Genomic DNA, 26,150 nt, shown 5'->3' on the forward strand with positions numbered 1-26,150 from the left:
GGCCCCTAGATTTATGCTCGTGAGCTGTGGAACAAAGCCGCTGACTTGCCTCATGCTCCCCGGACGAGCATTTAAGGAGGACAAGGAAGAGAGAACAAAGCTAAAACGTGAGGCTCGTTCGTAACTCCAGCTCGGGCTCGGCCCCTCCCACCACACTCAGTCTCCATGTTGCACCCTTCCGACCACCTTTTCTAGAAGGCGCTAGAATGTCCGAATGCGCATGCGCACCCTTGCCTGAGGCGGACGTTCAGCGGAGCACTTCCCTCATCCCAGAGGTCTCGGAATGCCTGACTTCCGTTCTCCGTTTTAGCGCTCTTCTCACCCGCTCTCTAATTGGACAAGAATACAGAGCCAGCCCTTTTCCGGTCTCCTCGGGTATATTTTCTTCCCTTCTTTTCCCCGCCTCTTCCTTTTTTCCCGCCATGCTTCGCGGTCGGGCCGGGAACCGAGCGGAGCGGTGTTACCCAGCAGCCCCCGCGGCGTCGCTCTGGTCGTCTCCACGCTGTCGCCAGCGTTGTAGTGGCCACCGCTCCGCTGAGGCACCGGGATAGTGGCTGCCCGCGGCGTGAGTAAAACTCGACGTATACCCTGCCGCGAAGATGGAGGGGCCTTTGTCCGTGTTCGGGGACCGCAGCACTGGGGAGGCAATCCGCTCCCAGAACGGTAAGGGCGGGCGAGGCCTGTGCCGGGCCTGCGGGCGGTGCGCGCCGAGCCCTCAGCCAGGCCCGCGGCCCGCGCTGCCGTCCTCGCACCTTTCCTTCTCATCCTCCGCGGAAAGGGCCCCGGGGGGACCCGCGGCCTGACCCGCCCCACCCGCTATTCTCGCGGGGCGGAGCGGAGCTGTAGCGCCCTCTCCCCATAGGGTAGACTCGTGAGAGCGCCGCACGTTTTCGAGAGCTGCTGGGGAAGGGCGTGGGCGGCCGAGGCCGGCAGTTGGAAAAGAGGTCCTGCGCCTGAAAAGCGAGCCTCCCGCACCGACGCGTGCCAGCCACGCCCCGAATCCCCTTTTGTTCCTATTCCAGCTAGGCGGAGCGTTTATCTCAACTTTAGGGCTTCGTTTTATAACCAGTAACAGGAAAAGGCCTACATTCAGCAGCTCACTTTGCAGATGAACAAATGGCAACTGAATTTAGGTGCCTATACCCTGTTGGTTATCAACTTTAGTGATGTCGGGGGCCCAGATGTCCAGATCCAATCTTTACCGCGTCTGTCCTTGTCAGTTTCTCAGGGCAATATTATGTGTTAAAATGTCAAGTGGATGTATTTACCCTAATAAAGGTTGATACTGATGTGCAAAGCATTTGTTGTTGTTGAGCCCCTTTTGAGAGCTTTTACGCTTTCTTTTTTTTCTCTGCTCTGTAATCCAGTGTGTCTGGTAGAGCATTTACACTTTAAAGTCATGGATGCCTGTCAAGCTTACTGATTTTCGACAGATTGCTGGTTTTTTTTTAATTGAACAAATATTTAAGTTAAAGCACCTTCTCGGTTCAACTGCTGTTTTTTAAATGTCACAGATAAGAGATTGTGCTAATTCAATGAAAAAACCAAGGAAGTGAAGGAAAAAGTTGACAAATGTAACTCTTTTTTGCCTGTATGAAGTAGTAGAGCATGAAATTGTGGCTATTTTATGTAGCAATGAACGTTCTCCCCCAACTAGACTTTTAATAGGCGATTTTAAGAATAGGACAGATTTGTAGATTGGGAAAATTCAGGGCTTTTTGTAGTCTTTATTTTCTTTAGGCTTAAATGATTGTCCTTTGGAGCTGTGGGTTTTTCTAATTTAATTTTTTGTTCATTGGTTATTTACAGTTATGGCTGCAGCTTCTATTGCTAACATCGTGAAAAGTTCTCTTGGTCCAGTTGGCTTGGATAAAATGTTGGTGGATGATATTGGTGTAAGTACACCTGTTGTGTTGGTTGCCTTAGGGGGAAAAAAGATATTAAATACATTGCTGTGTTAAATTTGTTTTGATCAGAATCCTGGAATTTGTTGTAAAGGTGAATGTATATCTTGATGAGCCTGTATAAGTTGTTTATTTTGTCATTTTTTTCCTGTGATTTTCTTAGGATGTAACCATTACTAATGATGGAGCAACCATCCTGAAATTACTGGAGGTGGAACATCCTGCAGCCAAAGTTCTTTGTGAGCTGGCTGATCTGCAAGACAAAGAAGTTGGAGATGGTACTACTTCAGTGGTAGGTAGTCTGGTAGAGTGGCTAAAGAATGGTCATTTTTCTTTAAAAAAAAAAAAATCAGAGTTGAAGCCATGAGTGAATCATTTAAATAGGAAAGAAACTTGAGGTCATTTAACATAAGTCCCACCATTTTAAATGTTGGTGTTCACAAGTGCTGAGGGCTTTTTTCCCCCTCAACTATGACAATATTCATGCATCACACAAGTTTTTTATGGCTTTTGTAAAGGTTTGTATTTCTCTCACCGCTTGAGACTCGGAAATTTCTAAAATTTTTATGACTATCAACAGGAAAAGATTTTACCAGTTTGGGGGAAAAGTATTCTTATATATTAAATATTGACAGTAACCTCAGGAATTCAAAATGGAAGTGTGAAAAAGTAATTCAGTTTCCCCAAAAGAAGCCGATGGGGTTTTAAAAGCCTTTTTTATTAAAAATTAGTTTTTAGGGTATATACATACATAAAGAGTGAGATGTGCACCATCTGGGGGATGGTCATGCTGGAAACTCAGACTTGTGGGGGGGGAGGGCATTTATTGAAACCTTAAAATCTGTACCCCCATAATATGCCGAAATAAAAATAAATAAATAAAATAAAATAATAAAAAAATAAAAATTAGTTTTTAGTGTTAACAGAACAGTATTTGTAATAAACCAAATAGCCTAATAAAAATCGTATGAAGAGTCAGGCTCTTAATTTTGCCTATACTGAGCACTTAATCTTTAAAGGTAATACATGTGTTATCTTCCATTGTACTGCTGAACTAGTTTCTTAGCCAGAACATTTTTCTGGCTCCTCTCCTGTTTTGGCTGTTTGCATTTAGAATGCAGTGAGTCCTTCCTTAAGTTGTTGATAGATTTCCTGGAATCTGTGACTTTAGAGATATGACATGTAACAAAACCATTTTTTTTCCATCATCAGCATAACAGTATTCAAGGACCTGCTGTATGTTGTTTCAGTTGAAGTTGCAGTTTCTAAGAATCTATTGATGAAGTTCAATGATAAGTTAATGTGCTTTTAGAGTTCTCTTTTTTCAAGTTTCCAGTAGTGACTTATTCATTTCATCGCCACCTTTTAATATCTGACCATTATAGTGTTGTTTTTACATATGCGTTGCATATATTGAACGTCAGCTGCACTTAGAGCAATGAATGTTTTCTTGACAGGTTATTATTGCAGCAGAGCTTCTAAAAAATGCAGATGAACTAGTCAAACAGAAAATTCATCCCACATCAGTTATTAGTGGCTATCGACTTGCTTGCAAGTAAGATTCTTTGTATTCAGAGAAAAATGTTTTACTTGATGTAATAGTTGTAAATAGTCTGCTCTGTTAATGTTTTCATTAATGACCAAATTTTAATTTGAAAAGGTGGTATTTTAGCATTTAAGTAGCAATATTTGAAGTAAGAACTAGGGCCAGTATCTTTTTCCCATTTGACTACCACATTTTCTCCTAATGATAGATTTTAGTGGCTATGCTTATGGGATAGATTAAAATTGCCATGATCTGAAGAGGGATGATCTTTTGGTGTCTTCCTTCTATATGAAATGGCTGAACAGAAAGTTATTGCCTATGACATTTTGATACTACATGTTAAACATGATGAAAGCAAAAGATTAGAGTAGTGAATTTATAAGTGTTTTTCTCTCCTGTACTTTAAAAAGGGAAGCAGTACGTTATATCAGTGAAAACCTGATTATTAACACAGACGAACTTGGAAGAGATTGCCTGACTAATGCTGCTAAGACATCGATGTCGTCCAAAATCATTGGAATGTATCCTTGTGTTGGTCCAATAAAGTTTAGGGTTTTTTTTTTTGTTTTTTTGAGACAGAGTCTCACTCTGTTGCCCGGGCTAGAGTGCCGTTCGGTCAACCTAGCTCACAGTAACCTCAAACTCCTGGGTTCAAGCAATTCTACTCCCTCAGCCTCCTGAATAGCTGGGACTACAGGCATGTGCCACCTTCCCTGGCTAATTTTTTCTATACATTTTTAGTTGGCCAGTGAATTTCTTTCTTTTTAGTAGAGATGGGGTCTCGCTCTTGCTCAGGCTGGTTTTGAACTCCTGACCTTGAGCTATCCTCCCGCATCGGCCTCCCAGAATGCTAGGATTACAGGCGTGAGCCACCATGCCTGGCCAAGTTTAGGCTTTTTAGAAATAAGACTTTGTGTTTTTATGCAGTAAAATTTAAAATACCAATTATATGTGAATTGATGTTGCGTAGAGATGTGATGCTGTACTGGAACTGCGTGTTGGATATCCTGGTTTTCTAGGGTGAAAAGGTAATATAAAACATGTATGAGCGTGACAAATTACAGATAGTGATACATAATACTGTAGCATTTTGATGGCATAAATAATGCTGTTTATTTGATGAATGAGATTACTAAAAGTAAGTTCCTTGAAATTACCCTTGCTTTTCAGTTGTACCCTTTTTTTTTTTTTTTTTTTTTGAGACAGAGTCTCGCTTTGTTGTCCAGGCTAGAGTGAGTGCCGTGGCATCAGCCTAGCTCACAGCAACCTCAAACTCCTGGGCTCGAGCGATCCTTCTGCCTCAGCCTCCCGAGTAGCTGGGACTACAGGCATGCGCCACCATGCCCGGCTAATTTTTTTTTTTTTATATATATATCAGTTGGCCAATTAATTTCTTTCTATTTATAGTAGAGACGGGGTCTCGCTCTTGCTCAGGCTGGTTTCGAACTCCTGACCTTGAGCAATCCGCCCGCCTCGGCCTCCCAAGAGCTAGGATTACAGGCGTGAGCCACCGCGCCCGGCCTTCAGTTGTACCCTTTATCTTTTCCATGTCTTCTTATCCTTAACTGTTGACTTAGAAATGGTGAATTCTTTGCTAATATGGTAGTAGATGCTGTACTTGCTGTTAAGTACACAGATACAAGAGGACAGCCCCGATATCCAGTCAATTCTGTTAATATTCTGAAAGCTCACGGGAGAAGTCAGACAGAGAGTATGCTGATCAGTGGCTATGCACTCAACTGTGTGGTGGGATCCCAGGGTAAGGTTGGTTCAGGATTTGATTATAAAAGGATTTCTGCAGGTTAAAACTATCTTTTGGGGGGTTGTATACAGTACATCTTTTTGAAACTGAAAGCACATATAACATGTTTGGATGTAAATTGAATAATGTATGTTTAATACCATTAAATTTTTGTAAGGTTAAATGTAATAAATTACCCTTTAAGTTTATATTATCTATGTAATTCAATATCTTTATGTTAGTCTTTTATGCTTTTAAGGCTAGTTGTGTTTTATGAAACAGAGCCTTATTAAATTTACTGTAAAGGAAGTTAATGTTATGTTCAATTATAGGTATGCCCAAGAGGATAGTTAATGCAAAAATTGCTTGCCTTGACTTCAGCCTGCAAAAAACAAAAATGAAACTTGGTGTACAGGTGGTTATTACGGATCCTGAAAAATTGGACCAAATTAGACAGAGGTATGTTGAGAGATTGATTTGGGCCTTTGAAAGGGGTGTTTGTAAGTTACCTTTCTGTTGGACCAGGTAACAGTAAAAAGAATGCATGCTAATATCTTATAGATAACAGCAAGTTATCAGAGCTACTCCGTAGCAGAATATAATGTTGATGGAACTGGAGTTTTAAGTGTGAGTGGCATTGAGGACTTTAAAAATTAACAATTTTTAGCCAAGTCAAACTATTTTACATCAACTTTCAGAGAAACTAGCATGATGGTGTTAAAAGACAGATTGAAGGTGATAAAGGTTAAATGAAAATTGGCCTAAATTTTTATTGAATTTTGGGTTTATGAGTCTGTTGTTGATATGATATAAAAGCCAGAAATCTAATTTTCTCCAAGAAGTAGTGCAGAACTCAGCAGTATAGTATTGACTGTGCCCACTGTATGCAAGGTACTAGGGGCTGCAGGTGGTGGTACTACTGAGTGACATGCTGGAAGAGCTAGTCCTCAAGATACTTTGACTACTGCTAAAGGATTTTGACTGTTTACCTGTGCTTGAACCATATCAAATATTATTTTTAACAGTTGCTTGAAACAGTAAATAGTTTTAAACAGTAGTTCAATCAAACCTACAAGAAATCTTTGCCAAGAGTCTCTCTTTCTTCCAGGTAACAAAATCTCCTTTCTTCTATCAAAAGCCAGTCTCTCTATAATAAGTGTCACACAGTATGTTGCCTTCTGCCTTAGAGACTTGCTTCATTGATTTGTTTTTCTCGTTTGCATCTTCAAATAGTTCTATCTACTCTTACCTTCCTTCTTTCCTGGATTTCACTTATAATTCTCCTGCCCTTAAATGAAAGCCTCTTCACACATCCTGCTCCACTTACTCCCTGTCCTTCCACATCTCTATAGCCAGATGGCACAACAGTGATTTACACAGAACTGTTTTCTGGGTGCTTTTCTTATCATCACCTTTTCAGCCCTGTTCTCCACTGGAGGACTGCTTGTTAAAGTCACTAGTGACCATTAGTGTGAAATTCATTAGACATTTTAGCCTCCCTTTTCATAGCAAGCCTTTTTTTTGGAGACAGTCTCACTATGTTGCCCAGGGTAGAGTGAGTGCTGTGGTGTCAGCCTGGCTCACAGCAACCTCAATCTCCGGGGCTCAGCGATCCTACTGCCTCAGCCTCCCGAGTAGCTGGGACTACAGGCATGCGCCACCATGCCCGGCTAATTTTTTGTATATATATTTTTAGTTGGTCAATTAATTTATTTCTATTTTTGGTAGAGACAGGGTCTCGCTCAGGCTGGTTTCGAACTCCTGACCTTGAGCAATCCGCCCGCCTCAGCCTCCCAAAGTGCTAGGATTACAGGCGTGAGCCACCACGCCCAGCCATAGCAAGCCTTTATTTACTTCATTCTTGAAGTGCTTTTTAGGGAGGCATACATCTGTCTAACTGAATGTTGCTTAAGCATCTTGTCAAAGTCAGTATGTCCAAAACTGAATCATGACGATACCCCAAATCTGCTTTTGGCCATAATGATAAGGACCCCTTCATTCAGGCAGAAAAACTAGGTAATTTCCTCTCTTGCCTAATACCTTTCCCATTCTAATCTCTCACCAAGACCATTTTTTTTCTGCTCCTTACCTACAAATTAAATTCACTTTCTATTTTCTTGCCCAGGCTATTGGAGAAGCACCTCAGCTCTCACAGGAGCTTTCCTTTGTTCCTCAATCTAAATTATATTCTGTTGTGACTCCTTACATGTTGTTTTCATGGGACTTACCAGTTTCTACTATTATGTTTGTGCAGCCAGTTTGTGAACGCTAAAGGTAGAGGCAATGATTTCGTTGGCTTTGTAGCCCCAGTTTTTAGTACAGTGTGTGGCACTAAGCTGTACTAAAGTGATTAACAGGGACCCTCTTAATCTCTAAGGAGTTTGAGTATGATCTTTAATTCATTTTACTTTAAAAATCCTTTGAATGATCTTATTTACTCACATGGCCTTGATTATATAATCAAATTACATAATTTGATTGTATAATCAAATCTATATATCTTTCCCATAGTTTGTTGGGGTTTTCATACTGTAAGAGACTACTTTCTGGCAGCTTCACCTGAATAAGCAACAGAGGCTTTGTGCTTAATCTTTTCCCAAATTTAACCTTGATTTCTCATGCTGCCCACAACATGCTGGTATTTATTTGACTCAAGTAGTCACTGGCTGTATTTACCATCCACCCAAGCCATCTCCTTGCCTTCAGCTATTCATCTTTCCAGTGCAGTTTCCCTATTGATCTGAGGGGATCCTTTTGAAAACAAAGATTTGCCGATATTGGTCTTGCTTAAAAATAATTAAGCTTCTTATCCATCTAGACTCTTTTTTTTTTTTTTTTTGAAACAAGAGGCTCACTTTGTTGCCCAGGCTAGAGTGAGTGCTGTGGTGTCAGCCTAGCTCACAGCAACCTCAAACTCCTGGGCTCAAGCAATCCTGCTGCCTCAGCCTCCCAAGTAGCTGGGACTACAGGCATGTGCCACCATGCCCGGCTAATTTTTTCTATATATTTTTGGAACATATAGAAAATATATTTTCTATATATTTGTTTCTATTTTTAGTAGAGATGGGGTCTCGCTCTTGCTCAGGCTGGTTTCGAACTCCTGACCTTGAGCGATCCTCCCGCCTCAGCCTCCTAGAGTGCTAGGATTACAGGCGTGAGCCATGGCGCCCATCCATATTTCTTTTTATTTTTTTTTTGAGACAGTCTTGCTTTGTTGCCCAGGCTACAGTGAGTGCCATGGCGTCAGCCTAGCTCATGGCAACCTCAAACTCGTGGGCTTAAGCAATCCTCCTGCCTCAGCCTCCCAAGTAGCTGGGACTACAGGCATGCACCACCGTGCCCAGCTAATTTTTTCTATATATATTAGTTGGCCAATTAATTTCTTTCTATTTATAGTAGAGGCGGGGTGTCACTCTTGCTCAGGCTGGTTTCGAACTCCTGACCTCAAGCAATCCGCCCACCTCGGCCTCCCAGAGTGCTAGGATTACAGGTGTGAGCCACTGCACCTGGCCAATATTTCTTTTTTTTTTTTTTTTTTTTTTTTTGGTTTTTGAGACAGAGTGTCGCTTTGTTGCCCAGGCTAGAGTGAGTGCCGTGGTGTCAGCCTGGCTCACAGCAACCTCAAACTCCTGGGCTCAAGCGATCCTACTGCCTCAGCCTCCCGAGTAGCTGGGACTACAGGCACACGCCACCATGCCCGGCTAATTTGATATATATATATATTAGTTGGCCAATTAATTTCTTTCTATTTTTATAGTAGAGACAGGGTCTCGCTCAGGCTGGTTTTGAACTCCTGACCTTGAGCAATCCGCCCGCCTTGGCCTCCCAGAGTGCTAGGATTACAAGCGTGAGCCACCACGCCCGGCCAATATTTCTTGATTATTAACTTAAACTGGGATTGAGAAAGAGCTAAGTGATTTTGTAAGGTGGTTTTTTTTTGACAGAGTCTCTCTCTCTGTCACCTGGGCCAGAGTGCTGTGGCATCAGCCTAGCTCACAGCAACCTCAAACTCATGGGCTCAAGCAGTCCTCCTGCCTCAGCCTCCCAAGTAACCAGAATATAGATGCACACCAGCACATCTGGCTTTTTCTATTTTAATAGAGATGAGAGTCTCACTCTTGCTCAAGCTGGTCTTGAACTCCTGACTTCAAGTGATCCTCCTGCCTCGGCCTCTGAGAGTGCTAGGATTATATCTGAGTGAGCCACTGTACCCAGCCCTAAGTAGTTTTAATTCCTTGAACTTTTCCATAAATTGGACTAATTTAAATTCTGGTCATAGGAAAGAAGGGTTAATATAATTTAATCTATGGTTATCTTGTGATAAATATTTAATAGAATTTATGGGTGTATTATAAAAGAAAATAGTAACTTTGGGTTACTAAAATACTTTACAGAGAATCAGATATCACCAAGGAAAGAATTCAGAAGATCCTGGCAACTGGTGCCAATGTTATTCTAACCACTGGTGGAATTGATGATATGTGTCTGAAGTATTTTGTGGAGGCTGGTGCTATGGCAGTTCGAAGAGTTTTAAAAAGGGACCTTAAACGCATTGCTAAAGCTTCTGGAGGTATGTCTTCTACCCGCTCTCACATAATTCTTGTGATACTATTACGTGACTTTGCCAAAGGTCCTTTTACATTGTATTATTGACACCAAGCAGCTTCAAAAACTTTCATACTCCCTAATGCAGGGGTCCTCAAACTTTTTAAACAGGGGGCCAGTTCACTGTCCCTCAGACCGTTGGAGGGCCGTTGGAGAGTGTGGTGCACATTCCACACATGCGCACTGTGGGCCCAGGACGAGTCGGCTGCTAACCAGGACAGGCAGCGGCGACAAAAACACCCAGCCGGCTGGATAAATGTCCTCCACAGTTTGAGGACCCCTGCCCTGATGCTTTGTGCTACAAAGCCATGAGCTTCATTTAACTCAAAAATGACATAGCTCCATCTTAAGATAAAAGGACAGTTGCTTGTCTGATGCCTAGCCAAACCTTAAACTTGTAATGTATCATTTTTGTCATAAAAGTTTCTGAATCTAAGGATATTAAAACTATCATGAAAGAACAGTATTTATAGATCCTTTTTAACTCTTAATAGCAACTATTCTGTCAACCCTGGCCAATTTGGAAGGTGAAGAAACTTTTGAAGCTGCAATGTTGGGACAAGCAGAAGAGGTGGTACAGGAGAGAATTTGTGATGATGAACTGATCTTAATCAAAAAGTAAGAGCTACTTTGTAAATTGTAAAGCTATACAGATTTTTTTGTATTAGTAAAAATAGATTTTCTTCCCATTTATTTGCTGCCATAGTCTTACAATGATATGGGCAGTTATACGCATGGGATAAAATAATACTGGTCCATCATAAATTGAGGTGAAGTAACCATTTTCATCTCTTGTACATGGACTAGACATTGTTTTTGGTGCAGTCTCAGTGTCCTATGTAAGCCTTTTTTTTGGAGACAGAGTCTCTGTTGCCCAGGCTAGAGTGCCAGGGTGTTGGCCTGGCTAACGGCAACCTGAAACTCCTGGGCTCAAGTGATCCTCTTGCCTCAGCCTCCCTAGTAGCTGGGACTACAGGCATGTGCCACCATGCCCAGCTAATTTTTTCTATATTTTTTTTTAGTTGGCCAATTTTCTATTTTTAGTAGAGACGGGGTCTCGCTCTTGCTCAGGCTGGTTTTGAACTCCTGACCTTGAGCGATCCTCCTCTGCCTTGGCCTCCCAGAGTGCTAGGATTAAAGGCATGATCCACCGCACCCAGCTGTGTGTAATCCAAATTTAATCAAGGGCACTTGCAATCAATTACTATGTACATTTGTTTTATAAAAATATCATTTAAAGGATTTTTTTTGTTTGTTTTTAATAGCACCAAAGCTCGTACGTCTGCATCAATTATCTTACGTGGGGCAAATGATTTCATGTGTGATGAAATGGAGCGCTCTTTACATGATGCTCTTTGTGTAGTGAAGAGAGTTTTGGAGTCAAAATCCGTGGTTCCAGGTGGGGGTGCTGTAGAAGCGGCCCTTTCCATATACCTTGAAAACTATGCGACCAGCATGGTAAGAAGACTTACTTATTTCAAGGACAAAGGAGATAATCTTTGGCATTTTTTTAATATACTTTGTCTGAGACCTTAGCTGCTGCTGTGGGCTTCTAATTTTTTTCCATTTATTTAGATATCTAATTGTCTTCTTAGGGGTCTCGGGAACAGCTTGCTATTGCTGAGTTTGCAAGATCTCTTCTTGTTATTCCTAATACACTGGCAGTTAATGCTGCCCAGGACTCCACAGATCTGGTTGCAAAGCTAAGAGCTTTTCATAACGAGGCTCAAGTTAACCCAGAACGTAAAAATCTAAAATGGTAAGCATACAATTTCCCTTTTTTCTTTTATATATTGTATATAGTAGTTTGGTTCTATTTAAAATGTGACAAATAACCTTTTAGCCTTTAGTCTAAACATTTGGAAAATGGTACATTGAAAAGGATAATAGTCCACTACAGGGGCTAGCAAACATAAATAACAGACTTGTCAAACACTGTATGTAAAAATACATTACAGCAAATGTTCACTCTAATTCAAGGGATGATGACTAATGATTATTAGCACTGGAGAGTCTTAGTTAACAACTCTGATTCCTAACCTCTCCCTCCTTTTCTGGATAGTCACTTATCTATAGGAAAGTCCTACAGAGACATAGGTGAGATGACTTTAGGGTGATTGATATCCATTTTCAAGCAGTCTTGTATATAAAGTTTAGAGACAGAGTTTCTTTACTACCATCTAGGCTTTTGTGCAACTCGATGCTATGTTTGCTCTTCATAACTACTTTTGTTTAACTTGCAAGGTACAAACATTTCTTAAGGTTAACATTTGAATGGAATAGCTGGAACTAATAGGCTACCTAATCAATTTGTAAATGGCCAATTAATATTTTTTTTCTTGGTTGCAGGATTGGTCTTGATTTGATCAATGGTAAACCTCGAGACAACAAACAAGCTGGTGTGTTTGAACCAACCATAGTTAAAGTTAAGAGTTTGAAATTTGCTACAGAAGCTGCAATTACCATTCTGCGAATTGATGATCTTATTAAGTTACATCCAGAAAGCAAAGATGATAAACATGGAGGTTATGAAGATGCTGTTCACTCTGGAACCCTTGATGACTAATCTGATTCTTTTATTTATAACAATGTTAGATGCAATTGTCTTGTACATTGAGTATTACACATTAAAGTACAGTAAGCTGTCAGCTTGGGTTCACATAGGAGATGGTTTCTTTCCTTGCTTTGGTCCTCTTATTTCACATTTTATAACTTAGTACTTTATTGGTTTAAAGAGAAATGAAGTTTCAAGTTTAGTTTAAGCAATTCCTCCTCTCTGAACACACATTGCTATTCCCATCCCACCCCCGATGCACAGGGCTGCAACACCACGAGTTCCGCCTGTTCTCTCCAGTGTGTGTAATAGGGTCACAAGAATTCGGCAGCCAGATGCTCCAAGAGGGTGGCCCAAGGCTATAGCCCCTCCTTGAATGTTGACCTAAGGGGAGAAAATATTTACCTTAGATTTTTTTATGGCCAATAGCTGGAAGATATTACCATTTTTGATCTTAAGATTGCATTGTGAAATTGATTGGCAAGGTCTCCTGGGGAATACTTGCTCATATTTACCTTCTCTGGGTTTAGTCCAAGTTCTTTAGCTATTGCAACAGAAAGGGCTGCAAAGGCTTCATTGATTTCGAATACATCAACATCCTCCAGTGACCAACCTGCTTTTGCAACCTAAAGGAAAGATTAAGAGGCCTCAGAAATCAGACTAAAGTTAAGCCCTTTATTTCTTCATTATAAACATAGATACTAAAAAGCCTGCTGCACAATATTAAAGGATCTCTAAAAATGGCTGCTTTGGATTCCTAGTTTAGCCCAGTGATATCTCAGGTTTCATCCAAAAGGTTAAGGATGTGCCCTAAAAGATCTTAGAAATTTTAAACTGTTGGGTGGGTATGGCGGCCCAAGCTTGTAATCCTAGCACTTCAGGATGCCAAGGCAGGAGGAGCACTCAAGCTCAGGAGTTCAAGACCAGCCTAAGTAAGAGTGAGATCCCTGTCTATATAAAATAGAAAAAAAATGATGGGCATGGTGGTGCTCACCTGTAGTCCCAGCTACTTGGGAGGCTGAGACAGGAGGATGGCTTGAGCCCAGGAGTTTTAGGTTGCTGTGAGCTAGGCTGACACCATGGTACTATAGCCTGGGCAACAGAGTGATACTGTCTCCAAAAAATAAATTTCTAAACTCTTAAATTTTGAACTAATTGTATTTGTTACTTGTATATAATCATTTCCTTTAAAAAGCATGATTTAAATGTTCTTGGCTACTCTTCCTGGTAGAGAAAGACTAGAGACACAACTAAATGAACAACCTCATTTAAAGTTTGACAAGTTTCATAAAAGAGGAACAGCAAATAAAACCTGATCGGAATAAATAAAAAACCAGCCCAGGCTGGGGCAGTAGCTCACGCCTGTATTCCTAGCACTCCGGGAGGCCAAGGCAGGCGGATTGCTCAAGGTCAGGAGTTCAAAACCAGCCTGAGCAAGAGTGAGACCTCGCCTCTACTATAAATAGAAATTAATTGGCCAACTAATATATATAGAAAAAATTAGCCAGGCATGGTGGCACATGCCTGTAGTCCCAGCTACTCGGGAGGCTGAGGCAGTAGGATTGCTTGAGCCCAGGAGTTTGAGGTTGCTGTGAGCTAGGCTGACGCCATGGCACTCACTCTAACCTGAGCAACAAAATGAGACTGTCTCAAAAAAAAACAAAAACAAGCACAGTCACAACATTTTAGAGTAGAAAGGAAATCTGAGCAAAGGTTTATGACGGGAGGACTTAATATAAAATTGCAGATTATTGCTGTGGTCCCAGAAAATTAAAAACAAAGCAAAGGATGAGATCTAACAGTTAACACTCACAGCTTGTTTTATGGCTGGGATTGGTCCTGCTCCCATAATGGAAGGGTCCACACCTGCTTGTGACCAGGAAATTATCTGTGCTAAAGACGTAAGCCCACGCTTATCAGCTTCTGATTTCTTCATAAGAACCACAGCTGCAGCTCCATCATTGATTCCTGTAAAATATCAATGACTAATTTCCATGATGCTCATTCACCTCAAGTACATATCTGTGGCTACTTTCTTTTCCACCTGAAGACATGAGTTGTATCTTGGCAAAGCTATTTGTCATAATTCAATAGACTACTGTGTAGTTAGAAATAGTTAAGTTTGGTAATATGATGATTGGCTAGAGAAAGTGGAGAGGTTATAGCAGTATGGGAGGGAAGGTTTTCAAGAAAATGTAAGAAATAAGCCCAGGCTTCCCAAAGAGGTATTGAGAGTTTCCAGTATTGGAAACGTACAAAGATATATAAAAGTTCCCTAAATTCCTTTCTCGTTTGTATGTCTAGTTGGGATGTCAAGAAACCAAATCAGTTCTTTCAGTATGGGTTTAAGTCAATGATCAAATATAGAGAAACTACGTTTTCCTTAAACTGAGCTTTAAAAATAATTTTCTATATAAAATTTTTTTTGAGACACAGTCTGACTCTGTTCCCCGGGCTAGAGTGCCATGGCATCAGCCTAGCTCACAGCAACCTCAAACTCCTGGGCTCAAGCAATCCTTCTGCCTCAGCCTCCCAAATAGCTAGGAATATAGGCATGCGCCACCATGCCCAGCTAATTTTTTCTATGTTTTTAGTTGGCCAATTAATTTCTTTCTATTTTTAGTAGAGATGGGGTCTCACTCTTGCTCAGGCTGGTTTTGAACTTCTGACCTTGAGCACTTCGGCCTCCCAGAGTGCTAGGATTACAGGCATGAGCCACTGCGGCAGGCCTATATAAATATTTAAATAAAAGAAAAAAAATGGTATTCACTTGGTAGACCTTGCAGAAGATGGAATTCCCCCAAATGCCCTTCAGAAAATCTAACCTGAAGCATTAGCTGCGGTCACTGTTCCTGTTCCATCTGTAAGAAAGTAAGGCTTTAGCTTGGACACGGCTTCCATGTTGCTCCCGTGGCGAGGAAACTCATCTGTTTTAACTTCAATAGGACCTGAAAAATGGAAAACCAAGATTAGTACAGAGATGGAAGTGAGTGTGCTGGGAATAGGGTTCTCACACATGGGACATGAGGATTCATATTTGGTAGAAAAGTTAATTTATAACTACTTTCATTCCAATAGGAGGAAAGTACACACTACCAAGAATTACTGTCTGTTAAAACATTTTATGAGAACTGAGCTAATAAGACATTTTCAATGTTATCCAAATTCCTACCCCTTCCTAAAGTAGTTAATAGGGAGCTGTTTGTGCAAAAGGTTGCTATGGTTTGGATCATAGCACTTGGTGGTTACAACTGAGTGGATTAGGGAGCCTCAAAGCCAATCTTGTAGAGGCTAAACATAAGAAATGTCTGTTATCAATAACAGAACTTGGCTAGAGCATTCATTTGTCAATTAAAATTGACAAACGACCCCAAAAGATCCACCCTCTAGAAACGTGAATGTGAGATGCACACAGAAGGAACAGGAAGTAGTGGATGTTCACTTCTGAGAAAGTTTAGCCTGTATGGGGAACAGGTCAGCTGTTGCCTCCTAGCAACCATGAGCCAATGCTCCAGTTTCTCATGAAACCTGCTGAATATACATAGCAGCCTCGGACACTCTTGGACCAAGAATTTCTCAATGCTGGCATACTTCCCCATGTTACGGCATTCCATAACCAGCCCTCCTACACATTCACGTATCCAGGACATATCTTTGCAACCTTAAAAACATAACTAAGATGTAACTTATAATTCTTTTGGATTTTACTCTGAACTTATAAATAGGCTGATGTTTAAACAATTATAATTTACATACTCACCTTTTCTAGAAGACACAAAAACTGGTACAATCTCTTTATCAAAATGACCAGCTTTCTGTGCACTCTCTGTCCTATTCTGAGACAGAACTGCAATCTTGTCCTGATCTTCTCTACTCACTTGCCATTTTTTGGCTACATTTTCAGCTGAGAAAGGGGGGAAAAAGCAAAAACCCAACATGTTAATAAACTGGCTTTTGGTAGCTCAAGTTATCCACATTTAACCAAGCACTGACTACACACACTAGCATGCTCACAGGTGGGCTAAAAGGCAATGCTCTGGGTGGAGTCGTCCTGCCTTCCACTAGCAATGGATTTAGAAATGTTACAGTGACTCTCAGGAAGCCATTTTCTTTCTTTCTCTTTCTTTCCTTTCCTTTTCTTTCTTTCCTCTTTCTTTCTTTGTCTCTATTTCTCTCTTTCTTTCTTCCTCCCTTCTCTTTCTTTCCTTTCTCTTTCTTTCTTATTTCTTTCTTTCCTTCCTTCTCTCTCTTTCCTTTCTCTTTCTCTCTTTTTCTTTCCTCTCTTTTTCTTCCTTTCTTCCTTCCTTCTCTCTTTCCTTTCTTCTTTTCTTCCTTCCTTCCTTTCTTCTTTCTTTCTTCTTCCTTCCTTCCTTCTTTCCTTCTCTCCTTCCCTTTCTATATAATTGTAAACTTTCAGAAATTTCCTTTATCCAGATTCACTGTTTTTATTTTTGCCCTTTTTGCTTTAACATTTCCTTTCTGAACCATTTGAGAGAAAGATGGAAATAGCAATGCCCTTTTGCCCCTAAATTTTAATTTCAGTATACATTTCCAAATAACAAGGTCATTTTCTTACATAAGCACACTTATAAAAATCAGGAAATTTAACATGCATTCAACTATTATCTAATCCTTGGTCCACTTCAAATTTTACCTATTGTCCCAATAATGTCCTTATAGCTCCTTTATTTGTTCAATCTAAGACGCATTTAACCATCAACCTCTTTAGTTTCCTTTTATCTATAACAGTTCTTCAGACTATGTTCGTATTTCTTAAGCTTGATATTTTTGAAGAGCCTGGGCCAGTTCTTTGGTTTATTTTTATTTTTATTTTTTTTTATTTTAAGACAAAGTCTCAAAATAAAAAAAACAACAAAGTCTCACTCTGTTGCCCAGGCTAGAGTGAGTGCTCTGGCGTCAGCCTAGCTCACAGCAACCTCAAACTCCTGGGCTCAAGCAATCCTCTGCCTCAGCCTCCCGAGTAGCTGGGACTACAGGCATGCGCCACCATGCCTAGCTAATTTTTTGTATATATATTTTTAGTTGGTCAATTAATTTCTTTCTATTTATAGTAGAGATGGGGGTCTCACTCTTGCTCAGGCTGGTTTCGAACTCCTGACCTCCAGCGATCCGCCAGCCTCGGCCTCCCAGAGTGCTAGGATGACAGGCCTAAGCCACTGCACCCAGCCAGTTCTTTGGTTTAAATGTCCCCAATTTGAGTTTGTCTGATATTTCCTCAAGATTAGATTAAGATTATTCAGAAAGAGAGGCATACCACCGAATAATTAATGGTACGATCTCAGTGAATCTTTTTTTTTCTGAGACAGGGTCTTACTCTGTCACCTAGGCTGGAGTGCAGTGGTGCGATCAGAGCTCACTGCTAACATTCTCTGAAGATCAAGGATTGACAAAGTAGAGAAAGACTACTCACTTCACTTCAGTTCATCAACAAGAAACTGTGCCTGTCAGCAGGGATACTAAAATGCTTACGACAGGGTCTCCACACACAGGAGGAAAGCAGATTATTATATAATCTTTTTCAACCTTTTTAAAGTTAATATATTTTCAGCTATGTTTGCCTTACCTGTAATACCCATATGATAGTTGTGAAATGCACAGGTAAGACCATCACAGAGTATACTGTCAGCTAGTGCCGACTCACCAAGCTTTACTCCTGTTCTCAAGTGAACCAAGTGGGGAGCCTAGAAACAAGAAATAAAAACAGATTTAGGCTTGGTTGTAATTAGTCATCTCCTTAGAATCCTACTCAAAACTAGTTTTTCCTCAGTTTTCATCCAGTCCCCTTTGCAGCCCTTCTCCCCAATTCTAGCTCCTCCACCAGGCCAGAACCTGCAGACCCCTGGAAATAGCAGACTACTCCCTCCTGCCTGCTCTTGGGAACCCATTACTCTCCTACCTACCTATTTCTCATTCTCGCTCAAACCTATTTATTCTATGTCCTATTTCATTAAGAATCCCATTTATTCTTTCCAAAGAGGCAACTAATTATCTGATAAATGAAAAACTCATCTAAGTGCTTAAGTAATGCTAACAATGTTACTTATTTTAATAGGAGATATAGTGCCTATAATGAGAATAAATCAAGTTGCCTAATTAACTAATGAGGAGGGGTTTCTGAGTAGGTGCTGTTCTTAATTCCTATCAACTCAATAGTAACTATAACAGAATAGAAAGAGTATTGGGGCCGGGCGCTGTGGCTCACGCCTGTAATCCTAGCTCTTGGGAGGCCGAGGCGGGCGGATTGCTCAAGGTCAGGAGTTCAAAACCAGCTCTGAGCAAGAGCGAGACCCCGTCTCTACTATAAATAGAAAGAAATTAATTGGCCAACTGATATATATATAAAAAATTAGCCGGGCATGGTGGCGCATGCCTGTAGTCCCAGCTACTCGGGAGGCTGAGGCAGGAGGATCACTGGAGCCCAGGAGTTTGAGGTTGCTGTGAGCTAGGCTGACGCCACGGCACTCACTCTAGCCTGGGCAACAAAGCGAGACTCTGTCTCAAAAAAAAAAAAAAAAAAAAAAAGAAAGAGTATTGGACTTAGAGTTAGAAAAGCTGCATTTGAATGATGACTCTAGGCCTGTTTCCTTACCTATAAATTGGAAATATCACCTGCCCTATATGGGCTGTTGTGAGCATGTACAAAAGTACCTGGTAAAGCACTACACTGATACTAGTATTGTTCAGTCAAAATCACTGATTGTTTTGCTGCCATCAGCTTATCTCCTCTTAAGCCTCAACAATGCCTGGGCTGATCAGCCTCTAACCAGGGAATTCCTGGGTCACACCCTGAGCTGTCTCAGTAGGAAATAGGGGATATATTATACTTTTTCCTTTTCATGGCTGTACCAATTTGAGGGATGGAATGCAGTGAAACAAATCCCACCTGGCAAACCTATTGGAGAAGGGCACTACTCAGTGGTCCTCTTTTCCATGTTTATACCTTGCAAAGGTTAACAAAGTCTGGTCCCTGGGATCTTCCTTGTCATGTACAGGAAGGTAAGTGGCAACATCTGTTTTTGCCTTTTACTCACAATGAGAAAGAAATTTAAAACCAACTGTATTAACCAACTAACATTATGGGCTTAATTCAGAAAATATTTTATGCTTCATTAACAACAGTTTAGAAAAAAATATTCTGTTCCAATCACACTGGCTGATAGGCTTTTTCATCAACCTGGATTTCCCATCCAAATTGAAGAATAATTAACGTTCAGGTAGGGCTCAAGATTGAATCTATTTTTGTTTCTTTCTTTCCTGTTTGGTTCCAGCTCTGATAGGCATCAGTTTACTTTGCTGTGGCAGACATGAGTTTCTCAGAGAGAGGTCAGTAAGAGCTATCTCTGCAGAGGCCTTACTTACCTTGCTCATATTTTCCATGCCTCCTGCAACCACAATGCTGGAGTCTCCTAACCCTATGGACTGGGCTGCAAGGCACACGGCTTTTAGGCCTGACCCACAGATCATCTGGCAGCTCCACGCTGGAACGGAGTAGGGAATTCCTGCACCCACACTGGCTTGTCTCACGGGATTCTGCCCGCAACCTGCAAGAAGGAACACAGAGGCCTGCTGGCAATCAAGGAGAAAGACAAAATGTCAGGGCGAAAGCGTGTGCAAAATTGCCACCTGGGTCACCTGCCATTTCTGAAAGTCTGCAGGCCAGCTAAGTTGCCACCAGAGGCAAGAAGCCCTGTCTACATTCTCCACCTGTCACAGTCTAGCCCTTTAAAACACACTGCCTTGTGTTGCTCTCTAGGAATTTCATAGATATTAAATATAAGCTTTCTCCTCCACAAAAGGTTATTAATACCTTAAAACAGAACTGTCATCCTCATCTTTTGAGAGGGCTTGAATAAGCCCTATCAAACTTCCTTAGGCATTATTAATGTTTCTAACTAGGGACATTTGCTCCCATGATCACGGCTTAAAACAATTGGGAAAAAAAGAGGAGTTACTTGAAGAGGAAAACCTCTGTTAATAAGTAGTTCTTTTCTTCCTTATTATTCATTACACTATGGTTAACTGGTTATGTAATAAGATATGTTACATAGTCAGAACTGACAAATACCGTTTTATGTTTTTTGAGACAGTCTCACTCTGTTGCCCGGGGCTAGAGTGCCATGGCGTCAGCCTAGCTCACAGCAACCTCAAACTCCTGGGCTCAAGCAATCCTTCTTCCTCGGCCTTCCAAATAGCTGGGACTACAGGCATGCGCCACCATGCTAAATTTTTCTCTTTTTTTTTTTTTTGGCAGAGACGGGGTCTTGCTCTTGTTCAGGCTAGTTTCGAACTCTTGAGCTCAAATGATGCGCACACCTGTTGGGGGCTGATTCTGGTGTTATGCCTTATACTAATCATTCACTATAGTCTGTAATGTACGTGTGCTGCCTGACACAGCAGTAGTCAGCATTTTCTTCAGATACGGTTGCTGCCTTGTGACATGATAAGAGGCCTGAGTTGTTGCACATAAGCAAATGCTCCCAACTCCCACACGGAGGGCCCCTGTGGTGGGAGTCTAGAGGCTATGAGAATAAAAACAAGAAACACTCTCCCCAAAACTGGCCCCTGATTGATAGTTAATAGTCAATGACGGGTAAGACTCCCCATGGAAGGGAGCAACCTAAGACAGACACAACCGTGGAGGCCAGGGAGGAGCCACCGCCTAGGAATGAGACCAAAAAGCACTTCAAATGGCTACATTGTTTTAGTTGCCTATCTCAGCCTTGGCTTTTAAGCTCTGTCTGGCACCTTAACTTTAGTAACCGTTTGAGGTCTGAGACCATGGGAAATTATTCCCTTTTCAAACAACTCCAAAATTAACTAATATCACTGCTATGCTGAAATGCTCACATACAAAAAATTAACCTTGGGTCTAGGGAGATATAAAAATAAAGCGACCAGTACATTAGTCACTCAAGTCATTGTCACGTCCATGTGAGTCTGTGTCGTTATTTTATGTTCTGTGTTCATCCCCCGTCCCAAAATCCGGCCACGTCACACACCAGCCTCCCAGAGTGTTAGGATTACAGGCGTGAGCCACCGCACCTGGCCACAAATACCTTTTGTTTTTTTTGAGACAGAGTCTCACTCTGTTGCTCAGGCTAGAGTGCTGTGGCATCAGCCTAGCTCACAGCAACCTCAAACTCCTGAGCTCAAGCAATCCTCTGCCTCAGCCTCCCAAGTAGCTGGGACCACAGGCATGCACCACCATGCCCAGCTAATTTTTTATATATATATATATTTTAGTTGGCCAATTAATTTATTTCTATTTATAGTAGAGAAGGGATCTTGCTCTTGCTCAGGCTGGTTTTAAACTCCTGACCTCGAGCGATTCTCCTGCCTCAGCCTCTCAGAGTGCTAGGATTACAGGCGTGAGCCACTGCGCCCGGCCACAAATACCTTTTTATAAGTCAACTGTGGGGACTTCCTTCAGTTGGGAAGAAATATATCACTTACTTGAAGTAGCACAGAAGGCGATGGAGTAAAAGTTTCAAATATTCTCAGTCACCACTGTCTATTATCAAATGGTCAAATGTAATGTTACAGGCACAGTGGCTCATGCCTGGAATCCTAATACTCTGGGAGGCCAAGGCAGGAGGATTGCTTGAGCTCAGGACTTTGAGACCAGCCAAAGCAAGAGCAAGATGCGGTCTCTACTAAAAATAGAAAAATAAGCCAGACGTTATGGTGCGCACGTGTAATCCAGCTACTCAGGAGGCTAAAGCAGGGGTATCGTTAGAGCCCAGGAATTCAAGGCTATGGTATGCTATGATCACACCTGTGAACAGCCACTATACTCCAGCCTGGGCAACAGAGCAATACCACATCTCTTAAACACACAAACAAACACACACACACTAAAAACAAAGTATGCCATGAACCAGCTAGCTGTTAGTGTGCACCTTTAAAGAGAAACCAATAGTACAGTACCCTATGACAACTGAACAAGTCTGAGTCAAGGGCGTGGGGAGGCAGAAAGGAGGGAGTGGCCAGCCTAACAGTATTGCATGTGTATTTTTTAAAGCCTTGGGGCATGACAAGAAAGTGGACTAGTTCATACAAAACCTTAAGACCCAGAAGGACAAGCTGAGAAAAGAGAATCAGGAATAACTACAAAACTACAAAGTAAGGCCGGGCTCGGTGGCTCACGCCTGTAATCCTAGCAATCTGGGAGGCCAAGGGGGATGGATTGTTCTAGGTCAGGAGTTCGAAAGCAGCCTGACCAAGAGCGAGACCCTGTCTCTACTATAAATAGAAAGAAATTAATTGGCCAACTAATATATATGGAAAAAATTAGCCAGGCATGGTGGCACATGCCTGTAGTCCCAGCTACTAGGGAGGCTGAGGCAGCAGGATTGCTTGAGCCCAGGAGTTTGAGGTTGCTGTGAGCTAGGCTGATGCCACGGCACTCACTCCAGCCTGGGTAACAGAGTGAGACTCTGTCTCAAAAAAAAACCAAAAAACCAAAACTACAAAGTAAATACACAGAAAAATGGGCCACATCTCAGAAAAGACAGAAGTTGGTTTTGAGTGAGCATTACCAATTAACACTACAAATAATTAGAATTTATGTTACTGAGTAAGCACAAAACTAGTTATTAATAAATAATGTAGGCTGGGCACAGTGGCTCATGCCTGTAATCCTAGCACTCTGAGAGGCTGAGGCAGGAGGATCCCTCAAGTCAGAAGTTCAAAACCAGCCTGAACAAGATCGAGACCCAGCCTCTACTAATAAATAAAAAGAAATTAATTGGCCAACTAAAAATATATGTAAAAATTAGCTGGGCAAGGTGGCACACGCCTGTAGTCCCAGCTACTTGGGAGGCTGAGGCAGGAGGATCACTTGAGCCTAGGAGTTTGAGGTTGCTGTGAGCTAGGCTGACTCCACGGCACTCACTCTAGCCTGGGCAACAAAGTGGGACTCTGTCTCAAAAAAAAAGAAAAAGAAAAAAAGAAGCTGAGTCTTGCTTGCAGAGGTTGGGTGTGCCTGTAGTCCCAGCAACTCAGGAGGCTGAGACAAAAAAATTACTTAAGCCCAGGAATTAGAGCCCAGCCCAAGTAATATAGCCAGACCTCAAAAAAATTAACTGATTATTTTGTTTGTTTTTAAAAAGAGGTTCTTCTAAGCTGCATAGAAGCTACTGACAGGGCCGGGGGGAGAGGCTGTAGGGGGAATCCTAACAGGGGGCTCTGAGCAAAAGGATGGAGGCAATAACTTAAGTGAACCTGAGTGTGCGCATCTGTGTCAATGGGCTGTTTCTGATAAACCTGACCTCTCTGGGGTCCTTGAAGAGTTACCTGCTGCCAAAACATGTCCGAATATGACCTCAGACACGTCTTCTGGAGCCACAGCGGCCCTCTTCAGGACTTCTTTGATGACAGTCGAGCCCAGGTCCTGGACAGGAACGGTAGCTAAGGCACCATTGAAGGAGCCTACAACACAACGGGAGACCGCGGACATCTGAAACCCGAGGGCAACGCAGAAGCCCCCACGCGCTGCCCAGCGCAGTCTGGAAAGATCCCCCTGCCCCGGGGCGGCGCCCTCTGCCTCCACAGGTTCCCCCGCCCGCTAGTCTGGGCCACGGGCAGGGCGTGCGACACACTCGCAGCGGCCGAGGGCCGGACAGGACACTCCCAGGGCGACCTCTTTGGACGCCGCCGGACCCCAGCTCTTTCCCCGAAGACGAGGGAATGCATGTGGCCCCATGCTTCTAAAACAAAGGGAGCCGCGGGTCAAGGGCTTTCAAAACTCTGGGGCACTGAGGGGACGGAGGTAAAGACCACAGATTGTTGTTCCAGCACCCAGACCCCTGCCCCGCGCCCAGCTCAGACCACCGAGCAGCCCCGCCCCCGCGACCGCAGGGCTGACCAATGCCGCCTGCCGGAGCTGGCCAATCATGAGCCTCGCGAGAGAGCTCCTCCGCACGCCAGCCAATGGGGCAGCCGGGCGGCACGGTGGCTCCACCCCGGGAGCCAATCCGAGCACGATGGGCGGAGCGCGCCCACCTGGCGAGAAGGGGCGGGGCTGCCGCGCCGGGCCTGAGGAGGCACAGGCGCCTGGTCCCGGGAGTTCCTGGGTCCTCGCGGCCTGGCCGGGCCGTCCTCCTCCGCGCATGCCCCTCTCCCACGCCACACAGGTCTGGCCCTCGGCACTCCTGCCGCAGTGGCGCGCGGCTCAGATCCTGCGCGGGGCCCGCCGGCCACTCACCTATGATGGTCCGAGCTGCCGAGACGATCACCACAGGGTCCGAGCCTGCACTCATCCTGTCCACAACCGCCTCTCCCGCTTCTGTCGGCCCCGCGCTGCCCGCGAGTGAGGCAAAGCCCTTGCTCTCCGCCCACAAGTCGCGCCGGTGGGCGGGACCTGGGGCCGCCCCGCCCCCCGCCTCCGTGCGGCCCGCAGGGCGCAGGCGCGAGGCCGGAGCTGGGGATGGCCTGGGGGACAGGCGCTCCCAGAGCAAAGACGGGCTAGGGGCCCGCGACGAAGGGCGGATGGCCTTTGGCTGAGGATCAGGGGTGTGCAGGCTCCAGGGGAGAGGGTCAGGGAGGATTCCGGAGGCGCAGGGCGAGGGGTGGGGGCGGAACTGCGCGCCTCGGACGCCGCCAGCCACCTCCACGCCCATTTTCTGGACACCCCAGTGTTGTAGTCTCCTGTCTTAACGTTTTGGGGAGTTTTTTGTTTTTAATCTTACGGTTTTTCAAAACAAAGGGGGAGGTGATAAAAGAATATATCGCGTTCAGCCCAGGATTTGGATCCCATGGCGAGAATCTTGAATGGGAATCCTGCCAACTGCAGGACCGAGGACAATTCTGATGTTTTTGGTTTGTTTGTTTGTTTTTTCTCTCAGGGGCTTCGAAAGTTCCTCTACAGCTCGGATGTCAGTAAGCATTCCTTACGTCAGGAGTTACCTGGGCTCGCCTCTGTGCGAGACCCCATGGGGTTGGCCACACTTGCCTTCCTTGGGGAAGATCAGCTCTTAGCCTGAACGAGTGAGGAAGCTGGGAGTATCTTTTTTTTCTTTTTTTTTGAGACAGAGTCTCGATTTGTTGCTCAGGCTAGAGTGAGTGCCGTGGCGTCAGCCTAGCTCACAGCAACCTCAAACTCCTGGGCTCAAGAGATCCTCCTGCCTCAGCCTCCCAAGTAGCTGGGACTACAGGCATGCGCCACCATGCCCAGCTGATTTTTTGTATATATTTTTAATTGGCCAATTAATTTTTTTCTATTTATAGTAGAGGCGGGGTCTCGCTCTTGCTCAGGCTGGTTTTGAACTCCTGAACTCGAGCAATCCGCCCGCCTTGGCCTCCCAGAGAGCTATGATTAACAGGCGTGAGCCACCGCGCCCGGCCTGGGAGTATCTTAATGTCCTACTAGTCAGAGTTCCTTTGGTTGAGAAGTTGACAGTTTGGTTTTTTGTTTGTTTTTAGTTTTTCAATTCTGTAACTTTTTGTTTTGAAATTATTTCAAACTTACATACAAGTTACAAGAATAGTACAAAAAAATTCCACATGTATCTTTCACCCACATTTCCCAATAAACATTTCACCAGATACATTTGATCATTCTCTCTATACACACATACATACACACAAGAATATTTTCTTCTGAAACATGTGACAACTTGCAGACATTATGCCTTTTAGCTGTAAATATTCTAATGTGATTTCCAGAACACAAGGATAATCTGTTATATAACTACTATACTGTGATCAAAATTAAGAAATTAACATCTATATAATATTATAATCTACAGACAGTATTCCATTTTACTAATTGTCCACATA

The 26,150-nt window shown here is 43.0% G+C and overlaps 2 protein-coding genes and 2 non-coding genes across 7 annotated transcripts; 3 read left to right on the top strand and 1 right to left on the bottom strand.

Annotated features, from left to right (window-relative positions):
* The first annotated feature begins 266 nt into the window (after positions 1-266).
* Positions 267-12,462, top strand: TCP1 (t-complex 1). 4 transcript variants are annotated; one of them, XM_076002816.1, is made up of 12 exons: positions 267-375; positions 1,810-1,895; positions 2,068-2,196; positions 3,362-3,459; positions 3,861-3,971; positions 5,028-5,209; positions 5,524-5,650; positions 9,586-9,761; positions 10,291-10,414; positions 11,062-11,254; positions 11,392-11,555; positions 12,146-12,462. In XM_076002816.1, exons 2-12 carry the CDS (start codon positions 1,812-1,814, stop codon positions 12,360-12,362), a joined length of 1,605 nt encoding a protein of 534 aa, XP_075858931.1. In that variant the 5' UTR covers positions 267-375; positions 1,810-1,811; the 3' UTR covers positions 12,363-12,462. The 4 variants fall into 4 exon arrangements, with proteins under 4 accessions (XP_075858931.1, XP_075858932.1, XP_075858933.1 ...); XM_076002817.1 differs by lacking the exon at positions 267-375 and adding an exon at positions 426-663; XM_076002818.1 differs by lacking the exon at positions 267-375 and adding an exon at positions 1,115-1,133.
* LOC142871306 (small nucleolar RNA SNORA29) lies at positions 3,622-3,761 on the top strand. Its single transcript, XR_012919556.1, has one exon. It is a non-coding gene; the product is annotated as a small nucleolar RNA SNORA29 (small nucleolar RNA).
* On the top strand, positions 10,479-10,609 carry LOC142871294 (small nucleolar RNA SNORA20). Its single transcript, XR_012919544.1, has one exon. It is a non-coding gene; the product is annotated as a small nucleolar RNA SNORA20 (small nucleolar RNA).
* ACAT2 (acetyl-CoA acetyltransferase 2) lies at positions 12,352-24,732 on the bottom strand. The gene is made up of 9 exons (XM_012759666.2): positions 24,577-24,732; positions 23,667-23,801; positions 19,731-19,912; positions 17,935-18,052; positions 16,111-16,254; positions 15,176-15,298; positions 14,164-14,318; positions 12,866-12,976; positions 12,352-12,734 (listed from the first exon to the last, which is right to left on the bottom strand). Exons 1-9 carry the CDS (start codon positions 24,629-24,631, stop codon positions 12,555-12,557), a joined length of 1,203 nt encoding a protein of 400 aa, XP_012615120.1. The 5' UTR covers positions 24,632-24,732; the 3' UTR covers positions 12,352-12,554.
* Positions 24,733-26,150: the final 1,418 nt, after the last annotated feature.

Source organism: Microcebus murinus, chromosome 5 (genome assembly GCF_040939455.1).
Source record: "Microcebus murinus isolate Inina chromosome 5, M.murinus_Inina_mat1.0, whole genome shotgun sequence".
Classification (NCBI taxonomy): domain Eukaryota; kingdom Metazoa; phylum Chordata; class Mammalia; order Primates; family Cheirogaleidae; genus Microcebus; species Microcebus murinus.